The following is a 21,656-nucleotide window of genomic DNA, read 5'->3' as shown; positions in this document are numbered from 1 at the left end:
CCTTATGCATTGGCCCTTTTTCCCTTATGCATTGGCCCTTACTGATCATTTATCCTCCTTTTTCCCTCGTGCATCGGCCTCTTTCTTCGTGCACTGGCCCTTTTTCCCTCATGCATTGCCCCTTACTGATCATGTATCCTCCTTTTTCCCTCGTGCATCGGCCTCTTTCCTCGTGCATTGGCCCTTTTTCGCTTATGCATTTGCCCTTACTGATCATGTATCCTCCTTTTTCCCTTGTTTATTGCCCCTTTGTCCCTCATGCATTGCCCCTTACTGATCATGTATCCTCCTTTTTCTCTCATTTATTGCCCCTTTTTCCCTCATGCATTGCCCCTTACTGATCATGTATCCTTCTTTTTCCCTCGTGCATCGGCCTCTTTCCTTGTGCATTGGCCCTTTTTCCCTTATGCATTGCCCCTTACTGATCATGTATCCTTCTTTTTCCCTCGTGCATCGGCCTCTTTCCTCGTGCATTGGCCCTTTTTCCCTTATGCATTGGCCCTTTTTCCCTTATGCATTGGCCCTTACTGATCATTTATCCTCCTTTTTCCCTCGTGCATCGGCCTCTTTCTTCGTGCACTGGCCCTTTTTCCCTCATGCATTGCCCCTTACTGATCATGTATCCTCCTTTTTCCCTCGTGCATCGGCCTCTTTCCTCGTGCATTGGCCCTTTTTCCCTTATGCATTTGCCCTTACTGATCATGTATCCTCCTTTTTCCCTTGTTTATTGCCCCTTTTTCCCTCATGCATTGCCCCTTACTGATCATGTATCCTCCTTTTTCTCTCATTTATTGCCCCTTTTTCCCTTATGCATTGGCCCTTACTGATCATGTATCCTCCTTTTTCCCTCGTTTATTGCCCCTTTTTCCATCATGCATTGCCCTTTACTGATCATGTATCCTCCTTTTTCCCTTGTTTATTGCCCCTTTTTCCCTCATGCATTGCCCCTTACTGATCATGTATCCTTCTTTTTCCCTCGTGCATCGGCCTCTTTCCTCGTGCATTGGCCCTTTTTCCCTTATGCATTGGCCCTTACTGATCATTTATCCTCCTTTTTCCCTCGTGCATCGGCCTCTTTCTTCGTGCATTGCCCCTTTTTCCCTCATGCATTGCCCCTTACTGATCATGTATCCTCCTTTTTCTCTCGTTTATTGCCCCTTACTGATCATGTATCCTTCTTTTTCCCTCCTGCATCGGCCTCTTTCCTCGTGCATTGGCCCTTTTCCCCTTATACATTGCCCCTTACTGATCAAGTATCCTTCTTTTTCCCTCGTGCATCGGACTCTTTCCTCGTGCATTGGCCCTTTTTCCCTCATGCATTGCCCCTTACTGATCAAGTATCCTTCTTTTTCCCTCGTACATCGGACTCTTTCCTCGTGCATTACTCATCTTGAGCCCATCTTAGATCTGTGAGCACCTCACCTCTCAATGGATTTATTACTCTAAATTAGGGATTTCTTGGAGTTACTTTTATTTGATCATTTTGGTCATGTTGGGTTGTTTTTTTAACTGATGTCAAAATAAATCTGTGTGTGTGATGCAGCTGCAGAAAAAGGCCCAAATGAGCAATCAGAAGTTGTATTTTGTGTTTGTGTGTGTGTGTGTGTGTGTGTGTGTGTGTGTGTGTGTGTGTGTGTGTGTGTGTGTGTGTGTGTGTGTGTGTAAGCTGGTCATTGACGTTGATGCGTCATTCCAAGCAACTGAATTCTCCCACAACTGTGACAAACAGAATTTCTCGAATATGTGACTTGTTACAAGAAAAAAAGATGAATTTTTTTCGAGCTCATCCAATCATTAAGTTGTTAGATAGCACTTGCCTGTTGCCATAGCAACTACCCGTTAATATTCCAAGGAAGTTTTTCTCCACAACGAGAGGACACCACTTTCTATAGAGAATTGATCTGACATTCCTGTAGGATGGAAGGATCCACGTGGGGAAGGTGAGAACCTGGTCGTCATCGTCTTCCATGTGACCCCCGTGACCTTGACTTGTCTTTTGGAGTCCCTCTGGCTTGTCGTCCCGTCGCCTTTGTGTCATTGAGGAGTTCTTTCTAAAGAGTCATTTATTTTGTTCTGGAAAAGCTCTGTGTTTTTCGGCCTTAAGGGATTGAGCCTTCTTTACTTTGAGTGGTTAAAACCATTCAAAGGGATTTTCTGAGGCTCATATAAAGGCGCCGCATTGATCACAAATCCTATTATTCTCCAGCACATCAGACGAGTCCCTGTCCTATTTCTCTCCTAAAAAGGATTTTTTTAAATTAATTTTGTTACTTAAGTGGTCTCATAAGCAGACAGGAACCTTCTTTAATGAGCTTTTAATTACATACACACACTAATGAAGCAGGATTTCCAGTGTGTCATTAGTGTGTGTGAATATGGCAGCAGATAATTAACCAGACTGGAGGAGTAACGGCTTTATGTCACTGACAACAGCAAAGACATCAGAATATGTTGGTAATGCACAAAATGAAAAAAATAAAAAATAAATAAAAATCACATGCAGGTATTTAATGTACTGTGGTTCAAATATTTTATGATCTAGTGGAACGCGAGCTGTCCTACCTGAAGCGCAACACAATACCTGAACAATACGTTAAAGTCTTGCAAACCTGCGTTTTTTTAGTAACAAGGCAAGCTAGCTGGTTTATTCAGCTATATTAAACAGGACTGGTGTAACTAGTTTCTGAGCTAATGCTGCCGCGATGCAGATTATAAATTGTTTGAAGAGATGCAAGAACCAGTTCAGTGCAAACCTGTTTAACAAAACATTTATTCAAAAAGGGAGGAGCTTTAGACAGATACAGTCACGTGACAGCGTGAGCAAATATGGTTGTTTACGTTTGTTGCTTCAAATGTCAGAACTATCAAATCACTGATGTATGCCAAAGTTTGCCAGAATTTAACTCAGTTTATACTCATGTGATTTTAACACAGATTCTCACCATTTACACTGAAACGTTTTATTCTACAGGCTTCAGAAAAGCCTAGGCTGGTGTTGTGTAAAAAGCAATGAAGAGATCAATAGCAGGTTGGTAGCACCATAACCCCAAAATAATTAATGATGTCATCTTATAATTCACCACATTAAAAGAACGCACAATGAAGATAAACAATTTCAAACCCACTCAACTTTTCTGCAACGGATCACAACAAAAAAGCATTTTTGCTTTGACAGTGTAATATCCAGTAGACATGTCTGCCACCTGCTGGATGGTTGATGGATGCTGGATTAATGATGGATTAGAAACAAGTGTGATTGTCAGTGAGAGAGACAGAATGTTTGTGCACAGAACCTCAGTCCATCACAGCAGTAAGCTGTTATTTACTAAATGTTTAACATCAGTTATGTTCTAAAACTCAAATAGCACAAACCCACAACCCTGCAGAAACAAATACGGTCTGTGTGGATGTAGCATGAGATGGGGAGGGATGTAAATTTCTTTCCTTTCAAAATCCTTGCTTTGATGGCCACCAAGGCCTAGATCTGATGGCTAATAAGGTCAAGGTCTGATGGGCACCAAAGCCTAGGTCTGACCCTAGGCCTAAGCCTGATGTCCCCCAAAGCCTAGGTCTGACCCTAGGCCTAGGTCTAATGGTCACCAAGACCAACATGGCTTGCAGAAAACAAAAGTCTCTGTCAGAATCCCGTCATGAAGATGTGCAGGATGATTAATTTGAAGTTTTTAGTTTGTTCACTCACATTCTTTTGAACATGTTGAAGAACTGCAGTGGTGAACATGCTCACTCTCACGTGCATACGTACACACACATTTCTAATTCTAATTTTTCACCTCATTATTTTCACCTGATCCAGCAGATACCTGAACCGGAGTTGGGTGATGATGTCACACTTCTTGGAGACATTTTAAACCTTTGAAGTTGGTCAGTACAGATGTTTGGAACGACTCACACTGATCAGAACCAAACAGAACTGCACATACACAAACAGGTTAAACATAATCAGACTGAATTTAAATCCGTCTCTTTGTTCCGTCTTCCAGAACTTGTTTTTTTTTTTTTTTTGTGCTGGTGCAAACATCAGACACATGGCTCCAAAGTCTCTCAGTGACCCAGCTGGACAACATCTCGGATATCTGTCGACGTTCCAGGCACTGAGATATTGTAGGAGATTTCTTCTCTGCAGGAACTAGTTCCACACTCAACTGGTCAAAAGGTTCTTTCATCTCTGGCACAGCACTGGGTCCATTTAGGCCTGTAGAAATGGGGAACTAATCCTGCAGCAGGGACCAAGAACTAGTACCCCAGCTGAGAGGCATGTAGTTTGGTCCAATAAATTTAACTTCCAATTTATCTCCAAACTATTGAGTTTGACCTTTCAAGGTCACCCAAGGTCAAGTGATCATAATCAGGCATGCACATAACTGGTGCTCAGGTGTTCATATGCTTGTGCATACCCGCTTACACCACTGAGCCTTTGAGGTTAGATGTTTATATGAGGTGATTAGTGCCACATTGGCTCCGCCCCTTCCTGTTTGCTGATCCCTGGATCTCGTCCACCTTCAGTGATCCGGAGCGTGTCTGCACTGGGATGCGTCGGCTCCTTTCTCACCTCTGATGTTTATTACACAAACAAATGTTATTTTCCGTCGGCAGAAGCTGAGTGTTGGTGAGAGATAACGTTCAGTGGGAGGTGCAGAAAGAGACGTATTTATCACCCTGCAGACTGAATAATTCAGCACAAGTCACAATCACATGGAAAGAATCGTTTGGGCATCGGAGAGAGTTGGGAGAGATTTTGGGTGACGGGTGAGACGCGAGGCCTTGGTTATGGGGAACATGCTGAATTATTTAAATGTCTTTCTCCCAAACTGCAAACGTGCAAAATCTCCAGCGGGAGAAAATTCCAGCTGCTGTCTGAAGTTGATGATTCCTCTCTGTCACTGTGGGACAGGTTCGAAGTTTACTGGAAACTTTTACAGACCTCGTCTGCTGCAGCTGAACCCTGACCTTTGGCCTTGGGTTTAGAAAAACATGAATATTTGCAGTGAACCTTGAACTCATTCACTTCAAATGTTATTTTGAATGAGATGTTATTTACAGCATGCATTCAGTTCAATTTAATCAGCTTATAAAGCGCCAGATCACAACAAAAGCCGTCTCAGGGCGCCTCACACAGAACAATTCAACATCAAAATTAAAATAAATAATAAAAAAAATTCAAATGCATAATTACAAACAGAAGTAAAACAATAAAACAGATAAAACTATTCATAAGAAAGAGAATAAAAATAGATTTGCATGTCTGAAATGAGCAGGTTGTGGTTGTCATGGTGATCTATAGAAATCTAAACTCACAATTATCAAGTTAATTGCTTCCTCCATCAAAGTTGGGAGGTTCTGTTTGTTTGTAAACAGCCTGGAATCCACAATTTTTCATATGTTTCTATGATTTTTTTTTACAGAGGATTCATACCCTGATAGGCAAAAACTGATTCTATTTTCAAGGTAATCGGTCAAAGGTCAAAGTCAGGAAAAATCTTCGAAGAATCCATATCCTTTAACATTGAATGAATTTTCAAAAATGCATAACTCTGTCAAAAAGGGTCAGATTTCTTTCATATTTGAGAGTGTTGTGTAGGATGGTATCCTTTATAACCTGACAACATTTGACCCGGATCTGATCCAGATTGCAGATTTAGCAGATATCTGTGTCTTCTTAACATTGAAAAGCCCGTTTGATCTATAGTTTGTATTATATTTTAGTTTCTGAAAAGCCACTTCTAACAGGACTTTGAGCTCTCTCTGCTCCGCCCACTGCTAATTCATTATGTCAGGTGTGCTCTGCCAATCAGGAAACACCAGCAGTGACTCATCAGCTGTGGTTGGAGCAGGTGACCTCCAGGAGCAGGACTAGTCAGGGTGGGAATTTGAATGTTGTATCCCCTCGTTCCTTTTAGACTACCTACGATTCTCTCAGCCACACTGAACCCAGATCCTGGTTTGGTTTGCTTTTGGTCTCATCTGAGGATTCAGATCAGACCAAAAGCAAACCAAACCAAACCAAACCAAAAGCACTGATGAGAGCAGAAAAGAACCTTCTGTTTACAGGGATTATTACTGCGGCCAAAACCTTCAGCTGTTTTTCCAACAACCCCAGTATCCACTTTAGGAATTCTGATGGAGCCACACCCAAAGAGCAGCATACTCCATCACTGCTGCTCAGCAGCACAAAAATCTCTTCTGGCTGTAAAATAAGACGACCTTCAGAAAAGCTGTGGGAAGAGGATGGAGCGGGTCTGTGGCTCGGGAATAGTGGAATTCTTGGGCTGGACACAGTGGGAGAAATCTAAGCTCTCGAAGAGCAAACCTCCTACCCCGAGTGCCGAAAAGACCATCCTGATCCAGCGTGTGGGACTTTAGTGCTGGCATCAAGTGCTGACAAATGAACCAAACCTGACCATGTTGTAATTAGTCTTTGTGCAGAAGCAGGGCGCTCCCTCTGTGCCGTGTTGTGAGGATTAGCACTCGGCAGGGTGTTTCTGCTTTAGGAAAACTCAATACACCATCAATCACTGGATTTTCTCTGCAGCCAAACACGGCCGAACTTCATCCTCTGCAGCAGCCTCATTTACTGCACCGTGTTTGTAGAAAAAGAAAAAATAATCACCTTTGAAGGCTTCCTGTTGTGTTTTCTGGCTCTCAGTCTGAAGAATTAACTCACCGCTTTTTTCCATATTAGTCATTTAAACAAATGTTTGCTTTGTAGCTGCTGACTGCAAAATGAACGTGGGCGTCCTCACCGAGCTCCTGTCCACTTGTGAATATTTAACTCCGAGTTTGTCCCTTCTGCTTGCATCCCCCTGCTGGTCGGACTTCACACATGCAACGATTAATTGCTTTAACTGCTGACACGCGCTGCAGAGCAGATATTTGCTTTCATCCTGACTGTTTTTTATTTCTTTTCTTCCACCTGCAGGTGTCCTGAGCCTCCCCGAGAGCCTGAACCTGCACCGGGACCAGCAGCGCTCGGAGAGGGGCAGCGAAGGTCACGGCTACAGCCAGGCCGACCTCCGCACGCTGGAACAGTCCCTGCTGGCAACCCGGGTGGGCAGCATCGCCGAGCTGAGTAAGTGTCCGGATTCTGTGCAGGGACACTTTTTATGCCGTCAAAGAGCTCCAGAAGCTACTGAACTTCTTCTTGCTTTGACTCCAGGACTTTGTTGTGGCTGATCCATATTTATTTTACTCTGACCAGGACGTTTGAAGGAGTCGTACAAACAAAAAGACAAGTTGAGCAAACATATTATATTTAAAAAATGTATGATTTCTGCAGAGTGGCTAAAACAGAACTGTACTTTGATCGATGTGGTAAATGTCGCTCGGTGAAATAGGAACATTTTGGGTGAAGTTTGTTAGCGTGAAGCTCAATAACATTATACAGTAATGTCAAACATCACGAAATGCGTCACATTTTTGTGATGGTATCATGAGATGTACGGTCGGGCCTACATCACTTCTGCTTAGTTACGGCCACTATTTTGGATCGGCACTGATAACAAACTGTACACGCACTCACAACCATTGTTGATATAGTTGTATTTACCGCTGTTTATTGGCAAAGGCCTGCCGAAGTGGTCATGCCAAATGGTGTATGAGTATGTGGAGAGTCTTGATATGTGTGCAAACAGTGCTGCAGTTAAAAAGCTCATAGTTGGATCTCGGGTTTGAGGTGCCGAGCTGCCGTCTGTCCCAGTCCCTGCCGCTCGGCGCCCCCTCGATGCTCTTAGTTGAGTGTCCCACGGGGTCCGAAGCATTTACTTTGAAAAAATTAGTATTCAAAGCAGGCCGGTCGCCTGAACACTCCAGCTAGGAATAATGGAATAGGACTCTGGTTCTGTTTTGTGGGTTTTCTCTCTCTGAATTGGGGCCATGATTAAGAGGGACGGCCGGGGCCATTCGTATTGTGCTGCTAGAGGTGAAATTCTTGGACCGGCGCAAGACGGACAAAAGCGAAAGTATTTGCCAAGAAAGTTTTCATTAATCAAGAACGAAAGTTGGAGGTTCAAAGACGGTCAGATGCAGTTGTAGTTCCGAACATAAACGATGCCAACTAGCGATCCAGCGGCATTATTCCCACAACCATCCTTGTTTACTTGGCTGATAGCAGCCAGCCATTTATCCCTTCTGTCTGGACTTTTGTGGCGCTTTGGCACTTTTCTGTCTTTTAACTTATCGTGGTTGGTACAGCTAACTGCAGCACACGACCGTGGCATTCTCCGTGAAAACTGGTGTATATTAAGTAGAAAAAATGTCAGAACGACGTGAGCACGATGGACGTCAAGTAGGAAATGAGCGCAACAGCGGTTTGTTTTCAGCAGCTCGCTGGTTACTATGTGCGCGCTCATCAGGGACCTGGATGTCCGACCGTAGCTATTACTATACTATAGCGGGCGTGAGATGGGACTGCCCAGACTCTTCCTGGGCTCGTCCACTTTAACCCCGGGTGTCGTCTGTACAGAAGGTGTGTGGGTTTGTGGTTTTTTTTATCCACACTGCAGCTGCAGAGATGAAACTGTGAGGTGTAAAATTTGGCAGCTCATATTTAGAAGCCGAGAACAACAGTTACTGGCCTGTAAAATGTTCGGCGATAAAGATGGTGATGGAGAATGTTCAAATGCTCCAGTAATGGTTATACGGGTTCAAAGTCCTCCACAGCGTTCCCATTACCATTTGCCAAATAGTCCCATTAGAGTGAAGGAACGCCGGCTTGTCTTCCCCGAGGGCGTCTGAGCACAAACCGCCGTCGCTCCGCCGTCCCCGCGCCATCCGTCTGTTTACTGTTCCATCTCAGCAGCTCCAACACCTGTTTGTGAGTCCGGCCCGCTGACCTTTAAGACCAAGGTCAAACCTCAGATACCTCTAACCTGAGCTTCAAAGAAAGAGCTCCGCCTTCATCTCTGACCCCGCCTCCACCCGCATAGATCATCTTTCCCCTCCACACATCTTTTTTGCAGAATGTCTGTTGTCTGGCTGCTTCTTTGTGTTTGTGCTGGAGGACAAGTTGTCAGTAGCCACTCCCCTCTACTTTGCCCTCTGCTGATTACTAGTGGAGGCTAACCAGGTTAACCAGGATCGTGCACGATGACTGTCACAAGAGAAGTGAAGCACAAAACAGAACCGTGTCCAGAGACAGTGTAATGCAATCTGCAACCTCACCACTAGATGACACTAAACTCTACACAGTGTAGCTTTAAATTAAGTTTGATTTAAAAATCAATTCCTGTGGTGGAATTTCCAGAATGATGCTTGCAGAAGTAAATCTGATCCCACACCCACAAAAAAAGATCTGTGGAAACCATAAGGGGGCGCCATAATAAAAGAAGAGACCTTTGCTGTTATAACTTGTGATCCACATGTGGCACATGTTTGAACACGTTATAACTTCTTATCATTGTGTTCTACGAACTGAGCTGCAGCGGCTGTTGTTGGCCACGCCCAAGGAAGAATTTTTTCACAATTTTCCAATTTAACTTTGCAAATTAATTTTTGTTGATGTGATTGGTTTTATTCCTGAGCACACTGAAGCAGAAATCAGCCTTTTCTCCTCATAATGGATATAAGACATTAAACTGAAATTAGCTCAATATCTAATAAACAAGATAACACAAGTAAAGTGGCCTCGGCACCGAGCGTTGGGCCAATTTCACACTCTGCTCGTTCTCTAATTGATGAAAGAAAAGAAGAGCAATATTCATTCATTATGTTGAGGTGGAAAAATGATTGGGGAGGTTGCCCTTATTTCCCCGCTGACCTGATTTCAGGACTGGCAGCTCGCGGCGGATCCTGGATTTCACACTCGTCTGCAGCTCGTGTGGCCGCCGTGGAGGGTTAGCAGGGAACAGGATCCACGGGCGCTGACATATTGGGAACAGGTGTGACACGGCGAGGCCGTCTGTCTGTCAGCGGGATGCCACTCGCCAAATAACCGCCATGATGTGATACAGTGCAGACACGTGCAGAGCACAAACGTTTTAGGGTTAGGGTGCTTACATGCCACTCAGGGTGCCGCTCTTATACTTGCATCCATTCAGACATGTAATGACGTCTCCGTCTGAGCCGTTTGATGAAAATATGTTTATTTGTTTTGCAGCGGCGCTGCTTAAAAACAACAAACAAATGAGCTCTTATTGAGGTGCACAGTCTTTGTGCTCCTTTATAAACAGCTTGGATTTCTGTAATATGACTTCTTTTTAAAACTGTGGCTCAGACCGCCGCCCCGCTGCCGTACTCCATCATCTCGCCGTCCCCACATGAGTACGAGATAATGACATAACATCACACACGGACTGTGGAGACTCTCACAGAGGTGTTACATTTCATCTGCAGAACATCTGTACTCGTCTCATTTTTCATTATCTCAGTGTTGAAACGCGTCCGTCACTTCGCCGCACGTCGTCTCGCACCCTCCATTTATTCCTTCCTAATCTCATCCAGTCACTCAGTTTTCAGGCTGAATTACAGAATAATAAAAAAAGTTCAAAATTTGCCCCATCCTGCAGAAAAACACAGCAGATACAGAAATAACCTTAATGTTTATGTTTCAGGGTTTTGGTTTGTGACTCAGGCAGTACTGACCCACGCCGCCCTCGACTGGAGGAAGCGGCTACAGAAGATGAATGAATGAATGAATGAATTCCTTTAAAATTGATGTTTTAACTCGAATTTCTTCAAAATCACATTTCACAGCTGAATTTGAACAACTTGTTTTTTACATTTTCAAGAGGCTCAACTTGAACTTTTACATCTGAATTCAAACTTCAAAACTAATGACTGGTTCGTTTTTTTTTTCCAACATTTTTCTCTAAAGCTAATAATGACCTTTTTTTTCTGGTACAGCTTGTTAAATCTGGTTTAACCTTGTGACAGTGGCGTCACCTCGACGTGTCGATTCAAAGCTGCACCTCACAGGTTCCTTCTGTCACATTTGTCCTCTTCTCTTTCTTAGGCTCCTCCTTCCTGGCGGCAGTGTCGTTGACTTTTTATTTTATTTTTTTAAAGTATGTTGGCTGTGCTTCAGGGATGAGTTGTGTCTTTCAGTCACTGGAACGTTGTGCATCCATTTTCCTTATCTGCCTCCCAGCAGCTTTAAAGGCACTTTGAGGGCGTGCTGACACACACACACAGCCGTGCACACGAGCCTCCACACGCACACCTTTTCAGCTCAAACAATAGACACATTCTGGAAAATCCAGTAGGCGTCTGCTGCAGTGGCGGAGTAATTACCTGAGACTGGATTCATTATTGTGAAATGGTTTAATGTCCCCCGATACCTGCTACAGAATCCAGCTCCCTGACTGGGCCTTTGTGCTGAAGGAGCTGCTTGAAGTTCAGCTTAAGTGGTTTCCAGAAGGAAGCTGTGCGAATGTGTTATCACAACTAAATAACACAGAAGCTGTTGGTTTTTTCCCATTTTGGTGTCATTTCACTGTTGGAGACTATAAAGACAGAAGATAAATAAAGATCCCTCAGTAGTTCGGGATGCTGATTTCCCAGTACGTGTCTTGGTCATTTGAAGGTTAGCGAACATCTGGGATAACTTTGGACGAGATATTTTTGAAAAGTCTTTTTTGTTTTTGACAGTAAATGGTTTCTTTGGGCCTCTTGTTAAAACGATACATTTTCTACCACTTCTTTGGAAATGTGTCTTGGTGACGGTAACTGTTGTGTGGGCCGCTGAAGAGGAGGTACTGCTGGCCCACCACCACAAGATGGCGCCCTGCTTGAAGTGCGGGCTTCAAGCACGAGAGGGCGTCGGAGCGACCGGGAGTGACAGCTGTCACTCATCATCCGTACCAGCTGTCACTCATCCACTACTCATCACCACCACCATAAAGGCCGGACTGCAACTCCACCTCCCCGCCGAGAAATCAGCTACCATTCAGGTAATTTTCTCTGCTGAACAAAACCTTGTGTAATAGTCTGAACTTCTTTTGCAGCCGTTTTCCTGTGGTGTTGCCTTATCTGTGAGATTGGCGTTTGGTGTGATCAGCGACGGCTTCGCTTCACACCCCAACCAGATAAGTGGTTAGACAGGAGCTGCACGAGTGTGTGATTGGAGGTGGAGGTTTTCCCTCCTTACTGAATACAGACTGTGGGATTACTGAGTGTGCGAACTCACACTCATCAGGACTGTCTCTGTTCTCTGCCAGCAGTACCGGGTCTGACTGCTGAAGACAGCGGCCACCTGGGGCGCAGGGCTTGGCGGCTCCGGTGTTCTTCAGCTCCGTTGGCGGTGGAAGCTGTGTGGGATCCGGCTCTTCTCTCGCCAGGCGTCTTCTATCGTCGAACCTGCCCACACGTCACCTGGTGTATAATTGATAGTCCACCATATTGTTGTCTGTACGTCGTTGTGCGGTTCACAACATTAAACTGTTACTTTTGGCTTATCCATTGTCCGTTCATTAACGCCCCCTGTTGTGGGTCCATGTCACGACACTTTCACAACAGGTAACCTTCATAAGTTTGTTTAGATGTTTGTGTCCAAGACCACATTCTCTGGTCAGGTGATTCCAAAGCATTTTCATTTTAACTAGGTTCTTTCAACAAGAAATATGAGTAAGAAAAGAAACATCATTGAACATGTATACAATGAAGTTTTGTCTTCTGCATTTGACCGATATGAATTGTAGTTGGACACGGTGGACAGCCACAGTCCAAAATCCAGAGACCAACTCCAGCTCTCCAGACACCACCTTGGTCTTGGGCATTAATTGGCACTAAGTTTTTTGATGGTGGAAAGAAAGAATTGTTTGGAGGAACCACCACAGATGTGCAGGGAATTTTGAAATCCATTCAGAAAGGAACTAGGAATGGAATCAAACCCAGGACTTTCTGAGTACAAGGCAAGAGTGCAAACCACTCCCCCACCATGCTGAGCAACCTAGGAATTCACCGACTGCAGCAGATACACTGTTAGCCTTGAGAGGTGGGGAGGGACCTGGTTGTCTCTCTGTGTGGTTGCTATCCAGGACCCAATGTGGTTCCATCGTGTGACGGATGTGGCAACATAACACACCGGTGTGTACTCCCTGACCTGACCTCACTTTGTGCTCAGATTGTTGGAGTTGGATACACCACAAACACACTGATGCTGTCTGGATTAGACAGTGCACTATAGATCATCAAGATAGGGCCCTTTGACTGTAAATATAGAAGCTTTTGTACTTGTGAAGATCACATCAGAGTGTTTGTTGTTTTGGATGTTTTGCTCCATAACCAGATATCATCTGTGTTTCTGGATCTTTATCCAGATCCACACACATTCTCACTTGCAGATAGTCATGGGACACGTTAAAGATGCAACATTATGCTGATTCTGCTCAGACATGGCAACTAACTACCAAACCACGAATAAGCACCATGTGCAGGAACTGTGCACACCTGCACTTAAACTTTACTGTTACACTTTTTCTGCATCATCAGCAGACGCCACTTGAGATGTCAGCAGAAATATTTCACAAATGCATTATTAAATCATTTTTAAAAGTAAAAATGTGATGTTACTGGATATTATGTTTTTTTTTGTTTGTTTTGTTTTTAGTTGCACAGACATTGTGCAGTGATTCAGATTACTGTACAGATGCAGTAATTATCACACGACGATGGGATGACATGCTTGACTCTGTCCTTAAAGACACGATGATGCTCGCACTCTAATCGAGTGTGTTGGAGGCTAATGGAAGTTTTGGGGTAATAAGGCGGTGAATTGAACAGGCTGTTCTTGTTCCCACCTCACTGTTTTCACCCTCAAAAACAGCACAGTGCAGCTGTCAGAAGACAAATACTGACAACGGATAAAACGCAGTTTCACAGGAAACCTACAGGTGGCAGTATAAGTCAGCTGACATCCTGTTCAGACTGTCAACAAAAATGACTAAAAGGAAGGAGGGAGTGTTGAACAAACGTTACTTTCTGACTCATTAATCTCGTTTGTCTCTAATTTACCCACAATCCCCTGCACCACCAGGACGGTTGATGGCGGTCTCTGTTATCTGCCTACATGATCGGCCTCCCTTTTGGAAATTATGTTTCTCGTACTTACACGCCTTTTCTGTCGGTGATGCAGGTTGATAAGATGGAAGGGAAATAGCGCCGCCCTGGTGGAAGGATTAAACCATGTCCAGTGCAGTTTTAGTCATTTTTTTAATGCTGCTATTACACTATAAAAGTTCAGGTCTGGTTGAGGAGTAGATGTTGGTGCTGTGCTTCACCACGCCCACCACACTAGGGAACCACCATAGGTTCTGGGTGGTAACCACCCAGACACATAAACAGCCCAACCACATCTCTCCATCTATTCACCGCAGAGTTTCTTTGCCTTTTCCTGGTGCTGAGGTTTCTGCATGATAGATCACCACCAGAGAGATGCAAGAAGGTTCCCAAACATCTCCTAAAATGTCCTCACGTACTATTTGACTATCAAAAGATGGATGCTTACCAAAGATGTCCTGATTCCATAGCACTCGTACCCTACCAGCTGATCTTTACAGAACCTGTAATGCAGGTTCCAGAAGATGTCTGTCCTGAAGGACCAGTAGCTACTGCTGAATTGGTTCTGCAGAGTAGAGGGGCAGGTGTTCGGCCCCTCACTGATACTTCAGTCTGAGAGAACAAGTCAACAGGAAGGTTCTTAGGTAGACTTATAGTTTGGTGCTGAGTAACCAGCTGGACGGATGGACGGAACCCATTCCTGTAGTTCCCACACAGTGTCAGCGGGAGCTGGAAACACTTTGTCAGTGTAAAAAGACATTTTTCTGGTGTATATCGTTGATATCGGCGCCTCCTGTTCCACATTTCATCAAGTTTGTTCACTGAGAACTGATTCTGTCCCAAACCTTTCTTTGTGGTTTTCTGCTGTTTTTGGATGAGCAGAAGGTCCTGCAGTTTCCAGCTGGATGGCAATTACTAAGGAACCTGAAAATAAGCCCCGGAGTGGAGAAGGATGTGGTGCGCTGTTATTTAAGCACGTTTGACACAGCGGATAATAGAGACGGCACATGGAAAAGTTATTTGTTATATGCTGCAGCAGCGCTGCTGCAAATTTACACAGAACAGCCATTAAAGTCCTAAAAAGAGCCATTAGACAGAATGAAGTGGCATCCATTTAGAAGCCCCCCACCACCGGCACCCCCTCCTCCCCACCCACCAGGCCTGATGGAGGAGAAATGATGACAATAGAATGGGGAAGGTCACGTGTGTAATCTCCTGCTCCATTTCCACAGGCTGGAAATATCTGGAAAAACTACGGTTCAGAAGCCTGTGTAGACGGAGAGGCGTCATTATGGAGAAGCGGCTTTTGTGTTCTCAGAGTGTCTAAATGCTTTTTAATGAACAGACTTTTTCCAGGCATCCCTGGGACTTTTTTCCAAACCATTATAGCGTTGTTCGTGCTTTTGATGGTGCTCATCACTTTGCTGCGGCAGACGGGACCAACAGAGGGACTTCAGACCGGACTGAGTCCATTTTACACATCAGAGGACCAGAATATGTCTCCAGCAACAAAAACACTGTTTTTCACCAGCCACCTGCGCCAAGTGCCATTGGGGGGGGGGGGGTAGACTGGAGACCACCATCAGAACATTTGACACTATATCACCATGGTCCTTTGAGCCAACTGAACCAGACCTGGAACAAGGGTGGTTCCACTGGGGGTAAAGATCACCATGGCAACATCTGCCTGATCTGCTTATTATTTATGTCATTGGATCATTTTTGGCTCATAGTGAAGATATTATTTGACCTGAGCACATCAAATTCTGACACAACCGACAACTTGCTTCAAGAGGGCGACAAGGTACCATGTGGTCTGGTCAGGTCTGGGAGGATGTGCTGGTTCTGTGAGTCACAGAATCCACCACACTATAGAATCACCCTCGGTCCATGATGGCAAACGCCCAGAAAAAGAACCTGTTTAAAACCTCATTATCTAGGGTTCGGGTTAGCTGGAGCCAGGTGACGTGTGGGCATATTCTTGGCTTTTTTCCAGTTGCTGTGGTCCTTAAAACTGAACCAACTGTGAGCTGACTCACGTCTGAAGAAAGAAACACATCCCACGCATCACAACTGGTGCGATCATATGGGTCTCAGAAACTGTTCATTTGACACAAAGTCACTCCAGTGGTACCCAAACATTCTGGAGAGACCTCTGTAGTCACTGTCAGTCATCGGTTCACATCTAGGTCTCATAGTTGTACAGTAAGACAGGAAGTACCAGGACCTGAAAGACTTGGACCTTTGTTCTCCAGCAGAGATGTCAGTTGAGTCTCAGAGTTTTCAGTGAGGCGAAAGTCAGGACGAAATGGTACAAATGCTCTAATTATCCTGATTTTAGGTTGAGGCCTGACTCGTCTCTTCAGAGATGAACGTTGAGCTGTCGTGGACCTTGGGGTACGCCACACCCTTAAAATCAGTTTGCACTGAGCACACTGACTTCAGACTTCAGACAACTTTATTGATCCCAAAAAAGGGCAATTATGTTTACACTCCAATTACCTCAGACAAGATACAGCAATGGGGGGGGGTAATAGGGATGGAGGGAGGGAGACATGCGTCGTGTGCAGATAAGTTAAATTTCTGTCAATTTCTGTCTGTGTGTGTGTAAAGTCTGATGTTGCTAGGCTAGGGTAGATGAGAAGGGGGGGCTGAATTCCTTCACCAAGGCTGTAGATCCTTCTGGGGGAAGAGCAGGGAATTTGGCCTTCAGGAGCTGATAAGGCTGCCATGTTGATGTTTGGTGGAGAGATACAGAATTCTGTTTACTGCACCCCTGACCGTTGAGAGTCCAAATTTATGAAGAATATTCTCTGGACCTCAGCAACACATTCCTTTGCAATGCAGTAATTTGCTCCGAGAATGAATCCATTTTGCGTTTGAGTTCAAGAGTTCACGCAGTCTGAGATTACACAGCATTGTTCAACTCATTAATCATGACGGACTGATGAGGGGAGAAAATTCTGGAAGCAGCCGTCTTGCTAATATTCCTGTGGGTCAGGGCAGCGCACAAACCAATCAGCACCAAACCTCCCACCTTAAAAGCAAATACGAATGAATCCTCAACGTCTTCCACAGAGAGTGGAGCCACATGTCACACTCCATTTTCTCAGCCATTGAGAGCAAAGCCCGCTGGGTAGGTTCCATCAGGGCACGCAGGGTCCCCAAACCCTGATCTCCTTGTCGAAAACAAATGGTGTCAATGGCGTTGATCAATTCCATAGTTAATCCAAATCATAATTTGAAGAATTCACAGTCTGGTGAAGCTGGGACTTTGAAGGTCGGAGCAGAGATAGAGAGCAGAAAGGAGGAGAGGAGAGGGGAGGAATGCGACCGTCCTTGCCGGAGTCCAAGCTGTTAAACACTGCGGTGACAGGAGAACATTCTGCAGCTCTCTCAGCAGGATTAGTCCTGTTTTATTCCAGGACAGCTCTTCTGAAGGTCATGTGGTCCACTCCGTGTCATAGTCATATGAGCGTGACCTTTTGAAGAACCTGTTGACACATGAGAGCATCAGTGGCGCTGCTTGATGCTGTAGTATTTGTAAGCCAGAACAGATTCTGGCCCATTGATGACCAGCCACCTCTCAGCAAATCAGATCAGCTGTTTTGTTTTTTAATGCCTTCCTGCTCAGCTTTGCACCAACTCGCAGGTCAGAAACTCCCGCTGAGCCTCTGATTGCACCCGAGCCGGTTTAATATTAACGTGTGACTTTGGGTTCTAAAATCAGCCAAGGTGAAAAACCTCAGTATACTTTATTAAAAGCAGACGACTGGGCAGCGAGTCGACTGGATGGTTTTCATTGACTTTGCCTCACATGTGGCACATTGAATCCATCCAACAGTGATTCATTTCCACTTTAGCAGCAGCGGTGAAAGTATCCGCCACATCTCTGTTGGTGGCGACATGATGTAATTGACTGTGATTAATAGTTACCCTGGAATCACTAATAAGCCCCGATGCAGAGGTCTGAGTTGGTCGTATTACCAAGTGATGATTAAATGTCCTCAGTTCAGCTGTCGGGGACGTATGAGCCGCTGCAGGAATCCTCCGTTAGAGGACACAACATGTGTCCTCTGCCACCGTCCATTTAATTTGTAATAAATGTTTGCTAACCTGCTGGAACACACGTGTGTGTGATGTGCACTAATCAACACCTATCTCATCTTCTTCTCTTTGGTTTCAAACAAAACGGTCACAACCTGCTCGACTGGCAGCTCAGGTCCCAGGTGTCGTGTGTCGACACATCTGCCGTGTTACGGAACCACGTTAGGTCCTGGATGGCAACCCCCAGGACCAGGCAGTGAACTGGTTCAACCCCCACCTACCAAAAGTAGCTATATATATATATATATATATATATATATATATATATATATATATATATATATATATATATATATATATGAGGTCTGTTAGAAAAGTATCTGACCTTATTATTTTTTTCAAAAACCATATGGATTTGAATCACGTGTGATTGCATCAGACAAGTTTGAACCTTCGTGCGCATGCGTGAGTTTTTTCACGCCTGATGGTTGCGCGGAATTCCTCCGCACGTCTGTCTCAATGTGCCGAAAAAGTGCTGATGTCCACGTCTTTTCACAATTCCTGTGCTAGCCAGATGACATCCCGGATAAAACACAGCGTCCAGTTTGGAAATGAACAGCACATTCCACTGTTACAGGAGTTTTTGTCATGGAAAGAGGAACAGAGGCTTCGCGCGTTGCGGCGGTGCCGCATGGCGCAAAGCAACACCGTGATGAAGCCTCACGGGACATGTTCTGCCATGTCCAGGCACATCCACAATTTCTCGGATAATCACTCGATGGAAAAACCACCGACAGCTGTCTGAACGCCATCTCAAAGCCGTCCTGTGAGACCAAAACGGAGGTGGCTTTGTCTCTTTCCAGTAGCAAATCCATCGTGACGCGCAAAGCCTCCGCTCGGCTTTCCATGACAAAATCTTTTGTTAAAAGTGAAATCTGCCGGAAAATGGTTGATGTCCAGCCCTTGTGATAACCAGAGAAATTGCACACGATGGTCATGGATCCATACAGCCATCCATTTAGAAATGAAATGGTCGCTCAGCCTGTCGATGGTGGCTTCGGAGCGCGGCGCACCACCAGTCGCTCTGGGCTGTCCTTAAAGCGACAGTAACACTCCGTAATCTCTTTGAAGCCCATAAAATTTTCACCAAAAACCATCTGAATTTCTCGAATGGTGTCCACTTGGATGTCCCTCACAGTTTCTGAAAAAATTTTGATCAAGCAAAGCGGCAGTCTCTGAGCCATTCCTAAACAATGAAAAAAACGACGAGAGGGGTGGACCACTCCTCACTCAAAGCCTGCTCACAGGCGAATGACGCAACCGACAGGTGTGAAAAAACTCACGCATGCACACGAAGGTTCAAGCTTGTCTGACGCAATCACACGTGATTCAAATCCATATGGTTTTTGAAAAAAAAAAATAAATAAGGTCAGATACTTTTCTAACAGACCTCCTATATATATATATATATATATATATATATATATATATATATATATACACACTAGCTGGGGTACCCGGCGCTGCCCGGGTTAACCTGTTTTAGACATAAGCCAAATGTCAATCATTTTAATCAAAACAACTGCCCAACATTTGTTTTAGTAATGCTGATGTCTTATAAATATAATAGTTAATGGGCTAAAGTTTGTCCAGCAGAACTATAAGAGGTGGACTCCCCAAACTAAGTGGAAATACTTGGTTAAAAGACAAACACATTCAAAGTCCTTCATGCAGACTTTGTTTTGCAATCAAATTTATAACAAAATTACACACAAAAGGTAGGTAACAGTAAATGTAAATATCAATGAATCAAAATTGAGGTAGTGGTGTATTTCACAGTTAAAGTAGCTGAGGGAAGGGATTAAATAAACAGAGATGGCCAACACATATACAGGGCTGGAAATTTGAATCTGCCTGGTCATACCCACAGCCGGCTATTTTGAGGGTAATTTTCAGTTCAACTTTTTAAAAAATGGTACCAGTTTGTTCCCCATGTTATGAGGATTCAGAATATATATAGTTTTTAAGGCTACATATTATAGTTTGGGAGTTTATCCCGGACAGACAGACAGACGTAGCCCTTTATGTATGTAGATATGCTGTTGGCGGGTGAAATGTGGACATGTCTTTGGTCTTGGTCTCACCACTCAGGTCATTCCAGTGGTACGTGTGGATCTTCTGAACAGACCAAGTACCAGATACATCCAGTCCTCACCTTTGGTCACAGGAGAAGGTCCAAGTCTCACAGCCGTGCAGTTAGACTGGAGACCTTTAAAGACGTGGACCCTTAATCTCCAGACACCACTGGTCCAGCAGAACTCCTCTACATGAGTAAAATAAATTTTAATTTTCTGCTGCTTATCCAGATCATGGTGACTGTAGACCAAGTAGCTCCTCCCATACTTCCCTATTCTAGTCAAGGCCTCTAACTCTTCCTTGGGGATTCCGAAGCATTCCCAAGCCAGCTGGGAGAAATAATCCCTCCAGTTGAGATGGTTCGAGCATCTGGTGAGGATGTCCCCCAGTCCTCTCCCCAGGGAGGTCTTCCAAGCGTATCCATTTGGGAGGAAGCTCCAGAGAAGACCCAGGAGTAAAATCGAGACAGAATATAATTTCTTTGCGGTGTTTCCGTGCGCTCTTCAGCGGGCACAGGGAGCATACGTGTTCTCTGAACTGAGTCCTTCAGAAGGGGAGGACTTTGCTCGGAGAAATGAAGACAGTAAGCTGTCCCCTGTGATTAATTCACTTCAGATGAAGCATGAAGCCCACAGGAGTGTTGCTTAGATAATTACAGCAAAGGAGACGTGAGCAAATTATGTCCTGCTGACAAACCCAAAGTCATGAGAACAGTTACTGCTGGAGTCGGGAGCTCCATCATCCATCTCTGGCTCTGGCTCAGCGGGACGGCCGTGTGCGCGCTCATGCCTCTGATGTTTACTGCGAGCTCGCCGGTGAGTCCCGGTATTAAAAATGAATTCACCGACGTTGTGTGATTATGAAGGCAGAGCCACGCACGACTGCTCTGTTCTTGGGGATTCTGTGGTTTTTTGTTTTGTTTTGTTTTTATGATTTGCTGGTTTCAAACGAGGAGTTTCTTCACTCTGTGAGTCACCGGCATGGAGGGAGGACTGACTGAGACCTGAACCAGGACCTGAGTGGGACCTCCAAAGGGACTCCTGCCAGTGATGCAGCCCATCATGACAGACTGCGTTCTCGGTGGGCTCCAGGAGGTGAGGCCTTGGAGCGGCCGTGGAGTGGCTGTGACGGCGCGCTGACACGTCCTCACGTTCATCATCCTGTTCTCAGCTCTGACGTCAGTGACGCACAGCGTCATGTCCCTTCAATCCTGGTGTAGCGGGCGGTCACTGTGACCTCACACACACGCTTTTTTCCTCCGTCGGGGGATGGGGGGGGCTGTTGATCTTGTGTTTTAATGTGTGAATTTATTCAACGTTGTGTCGGGCTGCCTGGACTCGCGGCACAGACCGCTGTGAGCTGCCGGCTCTGTTTACATTCAGCTTCCTGTGAACTCTGTCAGGAGCCTTTGGTCTGACAGATGCAGCACCTTTGGGTGCAGACTCACCCTGTCACCCTGTCAC

General features: G+C 44.9%; 1 protein-coding gene across 2 annotated transcripts in view; it reads left to right on the top strand.

Moving 5' to 3' along the window:
- The window catches only part of LOC117503741 (ankyrin repeat and BTB/POZ domain-containing protein BTBD11-A), a 207,973-nt gene that overhangs the window by 150,629 nt on the left and 35,688 nt on the right, over window positions 1-21,656 (top strand). For both annotated transcript variants that reach the window (XM_034162964.1, XM_034162965.1), the window contains exon 2: window positions 6,938-7,087. In XM_034162964.1, the coding sequence (XP_034018855.1) occupies window positions 6,938-7,087 (150 nt within the window). The remainder of the gene's footprint in view (window positions 1-6,937; window positions 7,088-21,656) is intronic.

Source organism: Thalassophryne amazonica, chromosome 22 (assembly GCF_902500255.1).
Source record: "Thalassophryne amazonica chromosome 22, fThaAma1.1, whole genome shotgun sequence".
Classification (NCBI taxonomy): domain Eukaryota; kingdom Metazoa; phylum Chordata; class Actinopteri; order Batrachoidiformes; family Batrachoididae; genus Thalassophryne; species Thalassophryne amazonica.
This window is presented reverse-complemented; position numbering and strand designations above follow the sequence as displayed.